Source organism: Etheostoma spectabile, chromosome 23 (assembly GCF_008692095.1).
Source record: "Etheostoma spectabile isolate EspeVRDwgs_2016 chromosome 23, UIUC_Espe_1.0, whole genome shotgun sequence".
Taxonomy (NCBI): Eukaryota; Metazoa; Chordata; class Actinopteri; order Perciformes; family Percidae; genus Etheostoma; species Etheostoma spectabile.
This window is the reverse complement of record NC_045755.1, coordinates 3,023,661-3,042,741: the sequence shown is the minus strand read 5'-3', so window position 1 is coordinate 3,042,741 and position 19,081 is coordinate 3,023,661. Positions and strand designations below refer to the sequence as shown.

General features: G+C 40.1%; 2 protein-coding genes across 3 annotated transcripts in view; one reads left to right on the top strand and one right to left on the bottom strand.

Moving 5' to 3' along the window:
• The window catches only part of ptprz1b (protein tyrosine phosphatase receptor type Z1b), a 100,282-nt gene extending 82,177 nt beyond the window's left edge, over positions 1-18,105 (bottom strand). The window contains 2 exon segments of the mRNA XM_032505780.1: positions 16,294-16,411; positions 17,891-18,105. Coding sequence (XP_032361671.1) covers positions 16,294-16,378 — 85 coding nt within the window. The 5' untranslated portion in view covers positions 16,379-16,411; positions 17,891-18,105.
• The window catches only part of coa6 (cytochrome c oxidase assembly factor 6), a 6,430-nt gene continuing 5,452 nt past the window's right edge, over positions 18,104-19,081 (top strand). Inside the window, exon 1 of one of the 2 annotated variants that reach the window (XM_032505778.1) lies at positions 18,104-18,190. The gene's annotated coding sequence lies outside the window, so the exon portion shown is untranslated. Of the gene's footprint in view, positions 18,342-19,081 lie in introns of both variants that reach the window. The other variant, XM_032505777.1, reaches the window with a different exon arrangement.

The following is a 19,081-nucleotide window of genomic DNA, read 5'->3' as shown; positions in this document are numbered from 1 at the left end:
GCTGTAGTTAATTTGTTTGTTTGTTGTCTTGTGTGTATTTCTTAGTTTTACACATTTGAAGCCTTTTATGTGTGTGACATGTTAGTTATGGTTCCAATAGTTGATAATGGTTCTGTAACATCATTTTATGTAACGTTTTTGCCTGTTATGTTCAATTTATCAACAAAATGTTTTTGTGAACATCAATGACATTCAAAAAGGTGATAACTGAAACAGATATACAACACACCATGTATACAGGGTGTATATGTATGTATACATGATACATGTGTATACAGGGTGTATATGTATGTATACATGATACATGTGTATACAGGGTGTATATGTATGTATACATGATACATGTGTATACAGGGTGTATATGTATGTATACATGATACATGTGTATACAGGGTGTATATGTATGTATACATGATACATGTGTATACAGGGTGTATATGTATGTATACATGATACATGTGTATACATGGGTGTATATGTATGTATACATGATACATGTGTATACAGGGTGTATATGTATGTATACATGATACATGTGTATACAGGGTGTATGTATACATGATACATGTGTATACATGGTGTATATGTATGTATACATGATACATGTGTATACACATTTGTATTGCAAACAGACCTAAGTACTACACAGATAAGAACATCTGCCTCTGCACTACCAAAGTGAACCTAAAATAACTATAACATATATAAATATTTAAATACATATGACACTGTTGTCCAAACCCACACAATCAACAGACAGAGACGGCATCTTGTAAGTTTGGGATCAATACTGTATGGTGATGTCACCAAGTGGTGTCCCATTTCATAGGGGTATGTTTTCACCCCTACCCCTTACCCCTTGGTTTCAAGGGCCAAGGGGTAGGGGTAAGGGCCAAGGGGTAGGGGTAAGATGGAGAAATGGGATTCAGCCTTAGTCTCAAGCATTCCTTTAAGAGTCAAATCAGGCTGAAGTGAGGAAGTAAAAGAAAGAAGAAAAGTTTCCTTAATGTCCTATACTCAAACTAGAAACATTTTAAAAACAATTCATCAGTGCAAGCAACTCATGCTATATGAGAAACGGATTAACCTCAGTCAAGGTGATAAATTCCCTAATTTAATATTTCACCAGTATATTACACCAGAGGTTTACATTTCTGTTGAGTCTTGGCTTATGTAATGTAAGAGAGCTGTCTGCCTTGGTATCCCCCTTTCCCTTTGAGACGTTCTACCAATCACTGCCGATGAGGCTGACTATAGTAACTACTGACAAAACTTTTGAGTGACAGAAGTGTTTCACTGCGCTGAGTTCTCCGTCCAGGCTGCTCAGCCTCAAAAGAGATGGGGCTGTCCTCATGGCACAGACCAGCTTTAAAATAACTGTGATCGCACGCTGCCACAGTAAGAGCAGACTGCAGCTAAGTGGATTAAAGAATAAGAGCACTTGTGAATAAAATGCCCTAGATGGAGAGGCTGAAAGAGAGGGGGAGAGACAGAGGGAAGGAAGACAAAATATCACAGTAGGACGCAGGCAATCAATTATTCAATGTAACATCTGTGGTTTTTAGCAATTGCCATAACTGTAGTGACTATAACACACTTCTATGGGTCCACTCAGAATACACTCATGTACTCAAATAAGGACATATACAACATTTTGCTCCATTGGGAGGATTTAACAATTCTCATGTTTGGAAATTACATATATTTGTATTATGTCGCAATGAAACTTTTCTTTACAATATCATCTCCAAAATTTCTATGCCAAAAAAAAAAAAAAAAAGAATCTGATTCTGTACTATTTGTCAAGCTAAAAACCAGACAGTTAAGAAGGCTTTGGAAATCTTTCTAACAAGATTTATTTCCCAGTGGAGATTTTTATTTGGCTGGTTTACAGTGTTCGACTCAATCAGGCTGTGTGTGTGTGTGTGTGTGTGTGTGTGTGTGTGTGTGTGTGTGTGTGTGTGTGTGTGTTGTGTGTGTGTGTGTGTGTGTGCATGCATGCTTGTAAGTTAGCGCACATAATCTCATTTTAAGCATTGGGGTTTAAGCAAGAAAGAGGGAGACACGCAATTCTAACTTGCATGCTATTAACATGCATACAAGAAAGTAGGAAGAATAGAAATAATGAAATAAACAGTGGTTCATATAAAATAAGTCAACACTTTTCTAAGGTCTGTATGAGTGTGTGCTACAGTGTCAGCATGAAGCCACAGAGATGTACCGTGTTAGTACCAATGTAACAGGCCTGTCTCCTAAGAGTCATATCAGGATATTTAAGACTTTTTAACTCACTTGTAAAGTTAATGGAAACAACAATGTTTTAAGGTGGCCGGATAGCTCAGTGGGTAGAGCGTGCAGCCATATGTAGAGGATTGCTTCTCAACGCGGCAGGCCAGGCCGGGTTCTCCTCCAACCTACGGCCCTTTGCTGTATGGCATTCCCCCTCTCTCTCCCCTTTCATGTTTTCTGCTGTCCTATCAGAATAAAGGCTGAAAGTGGCCAGGTTGGCTCAGTTGGTAGTGCAGGCGCACATATACATAGGAGGTTTATTCTTTAATGTAGAGGTCCGGGGTTCGAGTTGACTTGTTACGATTTCCTGCATGTCTTCCCCCTCTCTCTCCCCTTTCTCACCTAGCTGTCCTGTCCATTAAAAGGCAGAAAAAAAACCCAAAAAAATCTTAAAAAACAGTGACATTTTAGTTAGTGATGTGCTGAACCAATCCATCAGATTGATACCCTCGTTACTGACCTCATTAAACGGATGACATATTGGCCAGATGAGACAGAACAAAAGTTATGTTCAACATACTGTGTGTATCTCTGAGCACTAATGAACATGTTGAATGCTTTTCTGTCATCATAAAACTCTGAAGTATTTTAAACCCTGTATTGTTTCCATCAGTGTTTACTTCCACTCTTATCTTTCTCTTTCTTTGCTGACACAGCTGCATTTGTTGCTGCAATACCCTCCGCCCCCTGTCGATTAGTGGAATAGTGTGAAACCATCAGCAGGACTGTATATTGCATCCCCCGCGTGCAGGTGTCATTATGAAAGTCACTGTTTCTGCTACAGTTGGTGTCTCCAGGATCACATTTAGCCATGATAACACAAACTCAAACGCACAGAGACTCACAAAGTGAATACAATAGCAGTGTCGCTGTCGGGGGGGAAAATACACTAAGTTTTGGACTTGTCATTGGTAAAGAAAACGTCTGATCGGTGTATCCCCAATTTCAGTTATTAGAGACTTTAAGTGATATCCATGACTGCAATGTACTGTAGAAACTTGTTGTATTCACTGTTAAAATCTCCTGGACCCATCTCTCTGGATGCTAATTAATAAATAGTTAGCTAGCATAGACTAATTTTAAATTTAGGGTCAGCAATGTTTTTGTCTCATCCTTACAAAGTTTGTTTTAGTGCTGTCAGTTAAAAGTGTTTTTAACGGCGTTAACACAAACCCATTTTAACGGCGTACATTTTTAATTGCTAGATTAACGTTCTCTTTGACCTAGCAAACTTTGTAGTTTTTTTTTTTTTTACATGCTATTACAACAACTAGTATGGTTAGAAAAACTACAACACCACACGAGATCTAGCTGGACTGGAAACAAAACAGGCACGCCGCACACACGCCGTTTGGGCTTGCGAGCCGGCCAAAGAGTAGTAACGTTACGTTTTGAGTGGATGACGAGCGCAAGATGTCAAAATGGACGCCATTAAGATTCTGGATGGAAAGTTTATTTTTTAATAGTTACCAAATGGTTCCATTGACAAGACCAAAGTGATCTGTGGGTTCGGTCGTTGTGAACTGAGCTATCATCGCAACACGTCCAGTCTGAAAGACCACTTGATGGCCAAGCACACAGCTGATGCCAATTCTCCGCCACCCCCCCGTCAAAGTATTTTTTTTCACCCTTTTATTGATGGACAGTGTCACACTGTGTGAGAGATTATTTGCTCCAAGTGAGAATGTTAGTGTGAAATTGAACTCTACAGCCTCCATTTTCCATGTTGATAAGAGCATTAAAATGAGAAAAGAAATAATGGGACAAAAAGAAATCAAGGGACACTTAGAATAGATAAAAATGTGCGATTAATTGAGTTATGACATTAATCGCATTTAAATATTTGTATTGTTTGACAGCACTAGTTTGTTTTATTAGTTTAAAGGTAAGCATAATTTACTATAACTCTTCTGATTCAGAAAGTTTCATCCCTACTGCCATGTATCTGACTCTCTTTCATTACTGCTCTCTACATATGGTTTATGGATTTATACATTCTATGCTATGTGTGCCAGTATGTTGTAGGAAATTGTTATCACACCATCAGGCTTCCTATTATGCCACCGGATGCAACCCCTCTGGTTCGAATGCTCTGGGTGCACAGGGTGGCCATATGGTATCTCATAAGCAGAACATATGATCACTGGACTCACATTAACCATCACACATTAACTGTGACATGTGCATGGCCAGATACAGAGCAACTTTTTTATTGCATCTGACGGTGGGATCTTTATCACTGGAGGAATTACTTATGATTTGTAACTACTGACACTTTAAAAGCTCCTACCTCAAAGTGAGTCAGTGATGAGAGTATTTAAATTACTTGGTTTATGTGTACATGCGTATGCAGTACACATACCCACACGCTCGTAATTCGATTTAATTTCAATCGTACAGGTTGTTTTCGCCTTAAATCCCCCCCCCCTCTCACACAGTAAAGTACACACACAATGAATTGTGCCCAACTCCAGTATAGATCCTGTTGAGCTGAATGATCAATAGCATGCAGGCTTCACAATCACCATCCACCGACAACCGATAAATCCAGCAATGCATTTGCCACAATTTCCAATTCAAACACTGGGGCTACAATAAATCATTAAAAATATAAATAAATTGGAATTCTGTCTCTAGCAAGACAATGCGATATTTAGTTGTTGTTTAAGACATTGAGAGCCATGCGAGCACTGGTGGCACCATTATAATAACCACCATTATTGCACCAAGATATACACGTGTCACAACTTATCACCGAAAACAACCACAAAATGCAAGTGTTATGTGTAGAAGGGGTTAGTCAGATGCAGCTCTTCATGTTTGGAAAGCTGAGCAAAATGAGGTCTGGAGAGAAGAGCTATGGGAGAGGAAGGGACAAGCACAGATACAACCATGCTGAGCTGAATCTGATTAGTTTTAAATCTCTAAAGGCGGGATCACAGGATACTAAAACCCAAAGTTACAGTGGGTTTCCAACACTTGTATCTACATATATATATATATATATATATATATATATATATATATATATATATATATATATATATATATATATATATATATATATATGTATATATGTATTTAATGGCAAACTATTGGATATATCTAAACAGGAAACTAAACCTGAAACCCTTTCCTGCTGAACTGAACATATGGAACCACAGGCAGAAGGTGTGATAACCACTGAGAAGTCAGATGTATGCTGTACTGCAATAGGGGCAACCATGCTGATGAAAAGCATATGGTGCAGTGAAGGACTCTAGATAGAGGAATGTGTTCACTGGCAGAACTGCTGGGACCAACCAGGCCAAGATGAGAGCACCCACAACATCACCGCGACTTCACGTTTGTATGGACTGTGCTGTGATTTCGAGTGGCGTCCAGACATATTGTGTGACAGATGGCTGGAGGATGTTCTATTTCCTTCTCTAAAAGGAAATTATGTTTCTCTCTCTCTGTGTCTAAACAGCACATTTAATCCAAACATTTAAATCAATAATGAACCAACTTGCATCAGATGGTTGCGTACAGTACATGTGAACTTGCATTTGTCTTTTGTAGATTTACGGCTGCATTACAATAAAGTGATGTAATTTTCTGAATTTATTTGCCTTTAACCACTTCGTCATTTAATCTACATTACTTGTGATTATTTAAAAAAAAAAAACTCATTGTGTAAATATTTTGTGAAAGCACCACTTGTGAACACTACACTATCACCGTAATATCAACATTGAGGTATTTGGTCAAAAATACACAGCAATAATTGATTTATGATTCATATTGCCTAGCTATATTGCCTCTACTTTAGAGTATAGCCAAACGTTGACTCTGCAAAAGCATTTCTCAAAAGAGCATCAAGATGTCTGGAGAGAAGAAAAATTGAGACCTTTAATAATCTACCAGGACATGAACTCAGCCAGCTGTGCCCAATGTGGGACCCAGGGATGACCTCCGGTTCATAAAGGAACAGCTGTTTTCACTGGTGACTGCAGGTGGAGGAAGGAGTTAAAGGCCACTGGCACTAATGGGCAACGTGATCTTAATTATCTGGACCGAGAGCAGTAGCAATGACGCTGCTGTGATTAGAAACGACCAATCAAATGTGAGGGGAGGTTTAAGGAATGACTCAGTCACAGCATCTATCGTCATTTGTCTTTTTCTGCACCAAGTTATATCAAATAAAAAAACGTCTCATGGGCTCATCTGGCTTAATCTGATCACGCAAAATCTCATCAAACAGGAGCACGCAGGTTTATGTCCAGGACAAGAAAACATTTGGAAACCTCTGACTGCGGCTTCTTGAATTGACCATTTTATCTCCTGGCCTTTCCTGGAACAAACAAATCATGGAATAAAAACAATAAGATAACCTTGTTAAGATTCCATTTGAAATGTTTTAGAATACTATTTGATTTTATCAAAAGGTCAAATCAAGCTGTCAAACCAAAGCTCTACTTAGGTTGAGTAAATGCAAACTACCAAATCTGCAACAAGTCCTCCCAACTATAAGACCACATAGGTCGTCTGTTCCTACCCTGTAATACGACCCAAAGGAGCCTTTCAGAACTGAGCGTCCGTAGCGGTGGCAGGAATCGCGAGACACAGGAGCATTTTCTGTCCTCATATCTAAACCAGAGAACGGAACCGCCACAGTTTGAAACACATTGTTAAAGTTGTCAAACGATCGCGATGTTTAGGCTTAGGCCCAAAAACTACTGGTTTAGAAAAAAACATTTTTAATTAGAATTTTCAACAATATTATGTTATACCAATATTGAAGAGTTTAAAAATAATCCAATAACAATATGTTGGCTGATACTCTTAAAGATTACTTTTTGGGGCGTTTTCCCCTTTATTTGATAGTGACAGTGGATAAAGAGGAAATGTGGGAGAAAGATGGGGGGATGACATGCAGCAAGGGACCACAGGTCGGACTCGAACCCTGGGCCGCTGCAAAAGACTCAGCTTACATGGGGTGCACGCTTTTGAGATAGAGGTCACCCCTGTCGGTTGATATTCTTAACATAAATAAGGATCCTTTAATTTTGTTGTTTAAAGAATTATGACCAAGATGAACAGTATGCTGAGTGGGACATTCTAAAGCTGGAAAAATTTAACTGTCAAGGCTCTTAGGACGAACTATGTAATGGCGTCACTGTCACATCTTTGGTATTTCTATGCTGCGACGTCTTGTTACTCATTGGTCGACAAATGTGCAGACATACCAGTAATCAGCTAATATTGGCCAGTATTTCAGCCCTGCTGAGTTATTGGTCAAGCTCTACTCTGCTATTCCACCGTATGACAGCAATTAGAAGTGTTGTATATGTTTGATGGCATATCTTTTAACTAAGAGCATGAAGTTAAGATTCAAATGGCTATAGAAAAATATGCTCCAAGCAGTAATAAATATAAAGGTCCAAATTTTTATCTCAAACTTGTCGACTCCAATGCCACTGCTCTGATTTTTAACTACATTTGAAGCAATGATGTAGGTTTTCAGCTACCAGTCTGCTTTTAATAAAACTTGAAAGGGATGATTCATCTTGTTGCTGACTGGAGAACTTTATTGATTATTTGTTCTCCAGTCAGTAAGAACACAGACAGAATGTTATTTACTTACTTCCCCATCCGTTGCAGAAATCAGCACCAAGTCCTGCGCTCGGATGTCTTTACCCAAGAGGATCTGTGCTTTGAAAGCTGCTCTGACTCATATCTTGAGTGACTATGTTTTTAACAAACTATTAGTTTATGTATTTATTCTCAAAACACACAGCCAACTTGGCTTCTAAAAAAAGTCAATCAGGTGAGTTTTTAACATGTGGTTGGCCTATACAGATGCCATATTGGACTTCCCATATACAAGGAGAGATATAGTAATAATCAGCATCCCACGGGGGGGGGGAAACTACATATGAACTTAGATAGTGTAGGAGGAATACAGCAATAATTTACGATCAATGCAGTCATAAAAAAAATTCCAGTTACCTTTGGAATGTCTCCTAAAAATATCATCGAGATGTTATGAAAATGGGCTTTATTAACCCAAGCCCGGTTTCTAAAAGAAACGAGCAGCTGTGAAAGCAACGTTTGAACTTACATATGAAATAAGCTCAACAGAAGTTGTGGGAGCAGTTTCTTCAAATCCAATATTCACGAAAGACAACAGAAAACGCAGAGCGTCGTCACACTAGACAGCATCGCATTCCATGTATACTTCAACTTGCTTGGGTTTGGGGGGAAAACGGCTCAACATGTTCAAAAGCATGGCAGGAAGAATCCCTGCATGCAGCCTATTTACTGCAGAGGATTCACTTCAAACTCAATTTGAGCGGACAGGAATATTTAGCGGGTAACCTATATTTTAAGAATACATTTCCACGTCGGAAAAGCATGCTCGAATAAATGCCATCTACATGTAGAATGAGTCTTTGCCGCTGATTGCACATTTTGAAACAGACTAAAGTGTGCAGAAGGAATAAAATAGTCGCACCGCTCAATCTTTGACAGTCGAAAACGTCCATAGCATCACTTGCCAGCCCCCACAGTCAATTAAATTGTCTCCTTTCCAGTTTCTTACCTATTTGGCTGAAAAGCAGCAGCTGGGAGATGAAAATATCGCTCCTGTGACCTGCCGCCTCCATGGTCTCCACGAGAGAATTAAACGTTAAGAAGAAGAAGATGAAGATGATGAAGATGATGAAGAAGAAGAAGAAGGAGCAGAATGTGGGTTTAAGAGGGACTGACGGCGGGTCGCGTGCGTAAAGATGCACTACCAGGTCATCTTCCCTGCTCTGCTGCCTATGTGAGGGGCGGCAGGGCTAACTTCAAATGCTCCGATCGTTTTTGGCTCGGCTCGGCGTGGTTCGGCTGGGTTTGAGGAGTGCAGGCTCGTTTGACAACGGACGCGCACTCACGTGTATCGCAATGACACTGGCTGTGTGTGCGCGCCGCCCACTGCCCTTAATGGAAATCACTGTATCCCTCGTGTAATATTCTTAAGGTATTACAGGGATGGTGTGTCTGCAGCTGCGATATCTTTTTATGGCTTTTAACGTCTGGCAGCAGTATGGGAATCCTATGATATCCCTGTTTATCTTACTTAGATTTTATAAGACCAATCATTTTTTAATCTAAATCAAGTGACTGCAAACCTTTATGCTACTTTAAAAACTCAGAACAGCCGAAAACAACCAAACGGGGACGTTGTTTGGAGGTACAGTTCGACCGCAGGAGAACGTTACAGTTGGTTGGTTCTCTTAACGTTTTGGGAACGTTATAACCCGGAGGGAACGTTCCCTAAACGTTAGTTTTTGGTTTGGTTCGAACTAACCTTTAGAGAACCACTAACGTTCCCTAAACGTTCTGTGTTAGTGGGGTGTAGGCATATCTCTGCAGTACATGTACTGCAAAACAATGAGGTCATAGCAAACTTTAGGATAATACTAATTTAATTTACACTGTTTATTGCTCTCCAGTGGGGAAATTAAAATTGACACTCTCTTTTTGTTTGACATCACTACACATAGGCCTGAAACACACACACACACACACACACACACACACACACACACACACACACACACGCAGGACCTATTCATGCACTAGTGGAGAGATGTCAGAATGAGTGGGCTGCCAGTGCTGAACCAGCACCCTGAGCGATGGAGGGGGCATAGTGCCTTGCTCAGGAGGTGAATTAGCAACTCTCCAGCTACCAATCCACACTCTGTACTTTGGTCCGTACTGGGACTTGAACTAGTGACCCTCCAGTTCCCAACCCAACTCCCTACGGACTGAGCTAATGTGAAGCAATGTTTCAAGGAAAAAAATGCATATATGATGATGTTATTACAGTGTCACTGTAATCACAGTATAATATGTCCATACAGTATAATGTTTGGCAGATTGTTGTGTCATTGCATATGTATGTATGTATGACAGAAATTGTATTTTTGGTGGGTCAGCACAAAAGTGAGTGTGGGCCATCTTTTTCCAGAAGAAAGGGGACTGTTAAAAACGTAGAAGTAGAACTAACAAACTGGGGAAAGACAGCAAAAAGTTTACTTTGAAACCTTCTGCATTACCAACAGAGCACAGTCTATAAAAGGTGGCGACCAGGTCCATTACTGGCTACGCAACTGTATCAAATACCGTATGGAGTCCTTAAGATGATGTCCTAAAACAACTGTGGCATCAGAGTTGGGTCACTTAAAATGTCTGTTAATTGCCACACTGACAGACAACACATCTCTCTTGGAATTTCATGGTGACTCTCACGAAGGATTTCATAACATAACAACAAACATAACAAAGCAAAACTCACAAGTGTATAAGATTTTGTATAAAACAGTGAAACAAAAACAAGAATGTGCATCCAACCATGCCACGTCTGTCCCGCAGCGGAATCAGCGTGCGTGTGTGTGTGTATTAGCAATGGTGGTGAGATTTGGCAGTTGCCGAACTACGAGATTCCCATGAAGTACACAATGGCACAGTGCTGAGTGTGTGAGAGTCTTGTGAAAAGGAATGGGTGTAGTTCCACAAGCAACAGGTTTCAATGGTGCAATAACACACAGTTGTGTGAGTTTGTATATGTTTGTGAGCGCGGGCCAGGCTTCAGTCACACAATAACATGCTGCTTTCATTACTCTGTGTGCATTCATTAGCATAAATTAACAGAGATAATCCTCTTTAATTCAGGCGGGAGCCTTGTCTCACTTGTTGGACCAACATTTTTTCGGATGCTTGTAACAATATCCTTTCTGCCTCTGTGCTTCCGGGATATAAGCCTGTTTGTGTGTGTGTGTGTGTGTGTGTGTGTGTGTGTGTGTGTGTGTGTGTGTGTGTGTGTGTGTGTGAGTGAGAGAGAGAGAGAAAGAGAGGGAGTGTTGCTTGTGAAATAACATGTTGATTGTGGCATCATTCTGCAAAATTACAGACAAAAATAGAGAGAATAGAGCAAAAAAAGTAATGCTACTTGGGAAAAAAGCTCTCTTATTGTGTCTTATATAACAAACACACACAGAGACGCAACACACTTTCACACAGCTGTTTTTGAGCTTAAGCCGAATGATACAACGTGAGAATAAAAAGAAGGAAAACTGAAGCGACATCATCGCAAACACGCACGCAAACACGCGCACGCACACACACACACACACACGCACACGCACACACAGAGTTCCCGTCGGCCCTGACAGGTGTAAAGACACAAGCTGTGTGCTGTATCATCACAGCGTGCTGTCGCCTCCTGCTAAATATCCTGAGCTTTTTCAGATCCTGCTGCTCTGAAAAGCTGATTCAGTTTCCACGGTGCACAGGCAGCGATGGATTATGAGTTTGCTCTCTCTTTCCTCTCTCTCTCTCTGTCCGTGCGTTTGTACGGTGAGTGGAGCAAGGTCAAGAACTAAACAGGAGTTAATTCAGGTCATCCGCTGTAAAGTATTTGGCTCAGCTCTTCGTACCACGCCACTGAACAGATTTTCATGACGCTCCAAGATAAGATGCACATCTTAGCTTCAGTCCATAATTTATGACGTGACACTTGTTGCTCTAAGGGAGGAAACTTGTCTACTAGTTTCTATAATATATATACACTCAACTAGGCGTTTCTGATTTCAGTTTGACAAAGCAAAGGATCACATTGAGTCCAAAACTGCAGTTGAAGGCTTAAAGACTACAATTGTATCTTCACTGAACCAGTATTCGTACCAGTCATTTGTTGTAGGTCAATTTCCTCCTCTGGTCATGGGACCATCAACACTACCTTTCATGGCAGTCAACCGACTTGTACCTTCTTCAGACCCTGCTGCTAACAGGGCAAAAAACAAAAAGGCTACACGACACATAAATAGGGCTGGGTACCGAACTTCGGTTTTTTTATGGTACCGACCGAAATGTTTCGGTTTTACACAGTATCAAATTATGCCTCGTCTTTCGGGGCCAAGTTTCGGTGATTGGCTGTAACGTTAAACGTGATGGTCACCCAGGAAAAATACATCCGTGGTTACGCCGTTAGAGGAGTTCACGTGTATTGTTGTGAACTGGTTGCGAGCAACGTTGTACCGCTTAAAAATGCCACCTAGAAGAGCGGACGCAGGCTGCGCAGCTGCGCAGCCCTCTCCTCTCAGCGCCTGTGGGCAATGCAAAACCAGCCGACTCGAGTGATTCAAAATACCACCACGGACTCCGCCTCATCAAGGAGTACCGAGGACGGCGCTGTGTCTGGGATTTCAACAGGTTATGTTTATTAGCGTTACTGCAACTTAACACGTGCATCGTGCTGAGTGCGTGTAGCCTTATTTTATTGCTGCGTAGCTAGCTAAATCAAAAGCTAACATTACAGACATACTTTGTCCAGTTTGTAAAAATATGCTTATCCATTGGGTCAGCTGGTTAACAGCTAACCTTTCTTCACTGTTATTTTTATATTCTCTCACAGTAGCCTCTGACTCTGAGTGTGTGATTTTCTTCTCTCGAATTGATATTATAACTGTATTGAAAAAGGTATCGTTCAGGAACCGATATCGAAGTAAAGGATCGGTAGTGGTACGGTATCGAAAATTTTTGATTGATACCCAGCCCTACACATAAATAATAAAGATCCCTTCATAGCACCCAAAGTGCTATCAAATCTTTTCTTTCTCTAAAAGTTCCATTGAAGTCATCAGTAGACATTACAATAGTTGTTGAGGTAAAGAAGTGACAAGTTTCCATTAAAACTTTCCTCTCTCCGTTGCCATATCCAACTAATGTTTCGATTATGTGCATGTGTGTTTGCCTGAGCTCCCGTTGCCATGACAGTGGGTGCCATATCCGAGTTGACAGTGATATTGACTTCCAGCAGTGGTGACTGGAGGTCAGGATCCTGCACACCACTGGGCTGACAAATACTGGTCGATGTGGTCACACTGTGTATATGTGTGTGTGTGTGTGTGTGTGTGTGTGTGTGTGTGTGTGTGTGTGTCATTATTACTTGCTGCTTTGGCAATATTGTGATTGTTGTTCTCATGCCAATGAAGCATACTGAATTGAATTGAAATTGAGGTGCGATCAATGGTCGATGCTTGCTATGGAGCAACATAGCTCTGTGTTTGGCTTGTTAGTCCTGCAAACGTATAGTGTTTAGGATATAAGTGTAGTTAATGAATGCCTGTGTGCATTTGTGCGTGTGTAAATGCTGAGAACACTGGTCAGTGCAAACTACTTTAAAACTCAATACACAAAGTGGTGGGGGCTTCTGTCAGTTGACATACATATTAGCATAAAAACGCTGTAGCCAAGGCTCCACTGAAAAGCACTTCCATGATTTTGTTTGCATTTCTTATTAATTAACATGCAGGTTGACCTATGAAAGAAAATGTTCTATTAGGGAGGATCTGCTAGATTTAGTAATCAATAAACCTTTATTGTTGTAGAGCCATTAAATCCCTAGGCAAGAAAAAAAATCAGAGGAGGACCCAAGACATGTACAGAGAGTAATGTCATAGTTGTCATTTGTCATTAGCATCAGGCAGCTTCAGTTAACAGTAAGAGCCATCTGCTTGCGTGCATGTGTGTGTGTGTGTGTGTGTGTGTGTGTGTGTGTGTGTGTGTGTGTGTGTGTGTGTGTGTGTGTGTGCGTGCGTTTTAAAAGAGCAAGAGAGTGGGTCTTTAAGTGTTTGTTTTGGCCTTTAATACAGATGATGTGTCTCTGACATTTACCTTCCTGGCATACTAAAGGTTCCACCACAGATCTTAAAGTAATATGACTCATCTGACACTCTCTACTCACTGCTGTTAAGATGTCTTACATCATCCACATATGGACCACAATTTCTCTAATTTTTTTACTCACATAACACACACATATTAACCATGGCCCGATGGCCATGTTACTCTGCGCCCACAGAATGATACTACAGGGAGGGAATACAAAGTTTTTGAACTTTAATAATTATATATTTTCTATTCAATTACATTTGTCACAAGGGCCTGTGCTTAAAGATATTAGCATCTATCCCGGCTGTGACTACTATGGAATAGAAAGTTTTGTTTGTACATTTACACTACATTCCAGAGGATAAGGGTATGATGGTCAGAAAGCAGCTGTAACAACTGGAAACTAAAACCTGCAGCAGCCTTTAGGGACAAGTGGGGTCAATTCAGCTGAGAAAAACTGTGAAGGTGTTCCATTCTTAATATACAGAAAGAAAAAGAAAAAGGCAATTAACCAGACTGACTGGTGTGGCTAAAATTCAACGAGATTGGCCTCAAAGCCATGTGCACAAGGAAGAGTAGATCATTTGTGCAAACATGTCTTTTGTGTAATAATATAATTTACCTTGCCGTCCTCTACAGATGCAGGCTATGCCTGACAATCACTTGCAACCACTGTATACCTGGCTTTATACCTAACTGACTTGTGTCAAGTTCTGTCATTGTTCTTTTGACATCCTGGCTGACCTGACACAGGCTGACAGATGACAGCTGACTCATGAGCACTGCAGATCCTCTTTTGTCCATTAAAAGTGACATAGGTCTGCCAGGTTGCTTTGGTGTTTGTCACCAACATCTGTTATTCCATTGCTAAGGGTCACGATTACTGAGAATGGATAATACACAATACTGATGCAATCTAACTGTCCTCTTCGCATTTCTAGTCCTATCCACAAATACCGCAATTCAACCTCAGACAGCTGATGTAGACAATATTGCAGAGGGAGGAAGAGCTTTCAATCGTCTCAAAATGGCACTGTGGACTTTGAACACAGAGTTTGTCATTGTCTAATAAGTGCTTCTCTCACACAGCATCTAAAACCAGCAACCTGTGAGAGCTATGTGGCGAGGAGAGCTTGTAAAACCCTACAGATTGATCCATTTTAGAAGGTAAATATGTATCCCTTTCAAACATTTTATAACCCTCATAATAACCTTTTAGTTTTTCTGAACATGTCATTAGCTAATCCTTCTGTGCCAATACCTCTGAACATCTGGGTCTGGAGAGAAGAGCCATGCCTCAGCTGGAGTTAGTGGCTCTGCAAAGAAACGCCATTTCAGGGTCCAAGGTCACTGTGAAACATCAATTAAATGATTTACATGAGCTCCTGAGCATATCAAGCCTCTAAACTTTGGTTTCTGTTGGGCCAACAGTGCTACATTTAATATTATAGCAGAACAAAACAAGACTGTAAACTTAAGGTGCGTATGTGGGTGTGTGTGCATTTGAAACGGTTTCTGCAAATGACTGTGTGCATTAGCACTTGTATAGTGCAGTCCACATGTATAAACAGGGATTTCATTAATGTTAAAGCTAGATGAAGGCCAGGATGAAGATATGTTGAACTCCCCCCTTAAATATTGTCTTAAAGGGCATGCTATAATTCTGCTCAAAAGCATCAAACTGTGCTGAACTGTCCCATACATTAATATGATGACATAATCCTCGATGTCTGTGCTTATCTATTTAGTCTCTATATCTAGATCTGTGCCTAACACTAGTATGATGTGCATCCTGGTAGATTAGAGTACAACAAAGCTGGGTTGTTGGTGTTCTTTTAGGTTGTATATTCTATCTAAAGCTCAAAATGTGTCTTCAGTGTCCATTGACAGAAAATATGGTCGACCAACTGTTGAAATTCAACCACTACTGCTACTGCCAATTTCAGCCACTTCTACATTGGAACTTTTTCATTTCAACCAGGTCTTTGACACAGTAGAAGTTAGGGCAACTTCTACTTTCGACATGCTCCGGCTCCTTTGAAGGAATTGTGCGTGCTGTTGGATCCCATTTTTTAAAACATGCTAAACTTTGGTCTTAAATCTCCAAACTAAAACAAAAACACTCCTTGACAGTTGAGGAAACAGAGTTGAAGTGAGGTCAGTAAATGGTGTGTGACATGAATAAGGAATGAAGTTCTGCCTTTGTCGCAGCTAGAAAGACACACACACACACACACACACACACACACACACACACACACACACACACACACACACACACACACGGTGACAAACACTTACTTTCCAAAGAAGAGGGTGCATCAGAGTACTTTTTTTTATTCCCTTCAGTCCGCACAAACTGAGATGGATTGCTGCTGGGAGCCATGGTAACCAATGGGGCTATTCTCTGTCACTATGGCTGAGGGAGGGAGAAAAGGAGAGCGGGAGTTAATCAACAACATACATTTTCATTCTACCTTCACTCACTACCAGGCTATACACACACAGACGTTGTTTGACATTCACATAGCTCAGTAACAAACACTTGTTGTGCTGTGGAGGAAAAGAGGCTCCCAGGGAAGAAACAAACATGTCTCCGGAACATTGAACACACAAACACACACAAAGGTAACTCGTAGGCTAACGCTATTGCAAATCCTTGGGTGATTAAAAAGTGGAAATGATATAGGAACAACCATGTATTCATTCATTCCCAACAGCTTATTCTATCCTTTTTTTTCCACATGTGAATAGTGTTCCCTCATTTTGACAATATGACATCATCTCTATGATGCTGGCATGAACATCCAGCAGATATGGCTTATTGTTATCAGAGGCATTCAGCAAAAAATACTGCTAACTTGACTTATCTTTGTCCTGCTTTTTCATCAATTGCTGATTAAATTCCCTCTCCAAACTTCCTTGTTCTCTAATTGACTTTGGTGTCTCCATGTCAGTGGTGTTCTGTTACATTTCGTGTTGTGGTGTGTTCTGTACTTTTGATCTATGCCATGTTTTGTTTATTACGGCTGTCTAGGTTGTAAAAGCACTTTGTGTCAACTTGTGTTGTTTTAAATGCGCTATATAAATGAAGTTGACTTGACTGCTATTTCACTCACTTTTAATTACTTCAAAGTAGGACTTGTGAATAAATACCTTGTTACTAATAAAGTGAGAGAAGTTTCGTTTAAATTAATACACAGGTTTTACCCAGAAAATTTAATTAAAATACCCCCCATCATCACATACTCTTCACCATGCATAGAGATTGGCATGGTGTTATTTCGGTTAGCTTACTAGCTCTTATGATCTTATGGAAAGTTCCCCATACCTAGATATTGTGATGGGTATGTGATGATGTGGGGGGGCTATTTTAATTTCAAAGGCCAAGGGAACTTTGTCAGGATTCTGGATCCATAAAATAACTGGCCTTTAAAAATAAAAATGTGCCTGGGGATTTAACATAGGGGTGTGTATACTTATCCCCCCTGTATTTTAAGAACATTTATTTATTTACAATACATTATTAATTCACAAAGAAAATTGGTGTCCTCAAAGGTTGGATTTTCCTAATGTTTTTTTAATTAAGGCCTTAACATCAATTGCCAAAATACTTTTTTTTATTAGCCTACTCTTTTTAATCAACTTTAGCACTGGTGTGTAAACTTATGCAAGCCACTGCGTGTCTAGGGCTTGAACTGTGACCTTTGTTGAAACATGTTTAGACATTTTGGAAGTTGTCTTAGCCTACTACTGGAGAAAATTATGTTACAGGGATAAGACGCTTTATAGTATTGTAATGTTGAAAATGTAACGTCAGCACACGAGCCCCAACAACAACTAGAACCATTAAGCTGAATAAGGACGCTACATCAGCTAATTAATCAATTCCTCTCACCTGTTGCTTCCATTCAGTAGGAGTTATCATGGCAGCCTGAGGCCTGAACAGTTGACGCCACACACGTTACATAAAACGCCACGTTGTGTTTAAAGACCTCGTCTGGAAACATTCTGGGCAATTTACCTTTACTTATTTAGCCATTTATATTCACAAAGCATGTTAAAAACTTTCAAACCCTTGAGTGAGAATTTTCTTACCGAACTGCGCCATCCCTTGGTACAGTTCATCAATAACGCCTAGACGTCATCACGGCGCGACAAGGAAGTGCAACTAACTACGCGCGCCCTTCACTTTACAGTACAGTACCTGGACACCTTACAAAAGTCTCGTGTTTGTAGTTTATTAACAGCATTACTCTGGTTTTCGCCTTTTTTATGAAGGGACAGAAGTTAACACCAGCAGTGGTTGGGACTAAGACATCCTTTCGGAGGTTTTAGCGTTTAATTCGGTGAGTGGCAGTTAAATTTATACAAGCGAACTCAACTAACGTTGCAGTAAGCTCACCTTTATATTGGCTGATTGAAAGCTTATTATGTGTTAATTATTGTAGTCCTCATAGACATATCATACATCAGACACATATCCTCATATATATCATAGACTGTAGATATATCAATATATATGCAGTCTATGGTAGTCCTATATCAAACTGATTACTGTGCAGTGGTGTCATGTAGTGACAGTGTTCAGTTAAGTGTTCAGATAAGATATATATATATATATATATATATATATATATATATATATATATATATATATATATACACACACACACACACACTTGGGCAGGTGTTGAAAAATGCTGTAAACTAATAATTCTTAATAATTCTAATACAAATGATGATTGTTTATTTTTATCAATTTACAAAATGCAAAGTGAGCAAACAAAAGAAAAATCTAAATCCCATCAATATTTGGTGTTACTACCCTTTTGCCTTCAAACCAGCATCAGTTCTTATAGGTACACTTGCAAAAAGTCGGGCAACGTTGAGGATCGTAGACGCTTATTACCCTTCGAAATCGGAAGATGTCCAGCAGTGACATCAGCTCAGAACTAGCAGAAACCAGTGGGACCCAGGTACACCCATCTACTGTCTGGAGAAGTCTGGCCAGAAGTGGTCTTCATGGAAAAGATGCAGCCAAAAAGCCAGATCTCCGATATGGAAACAAGGCCAAGCGACTCAACTA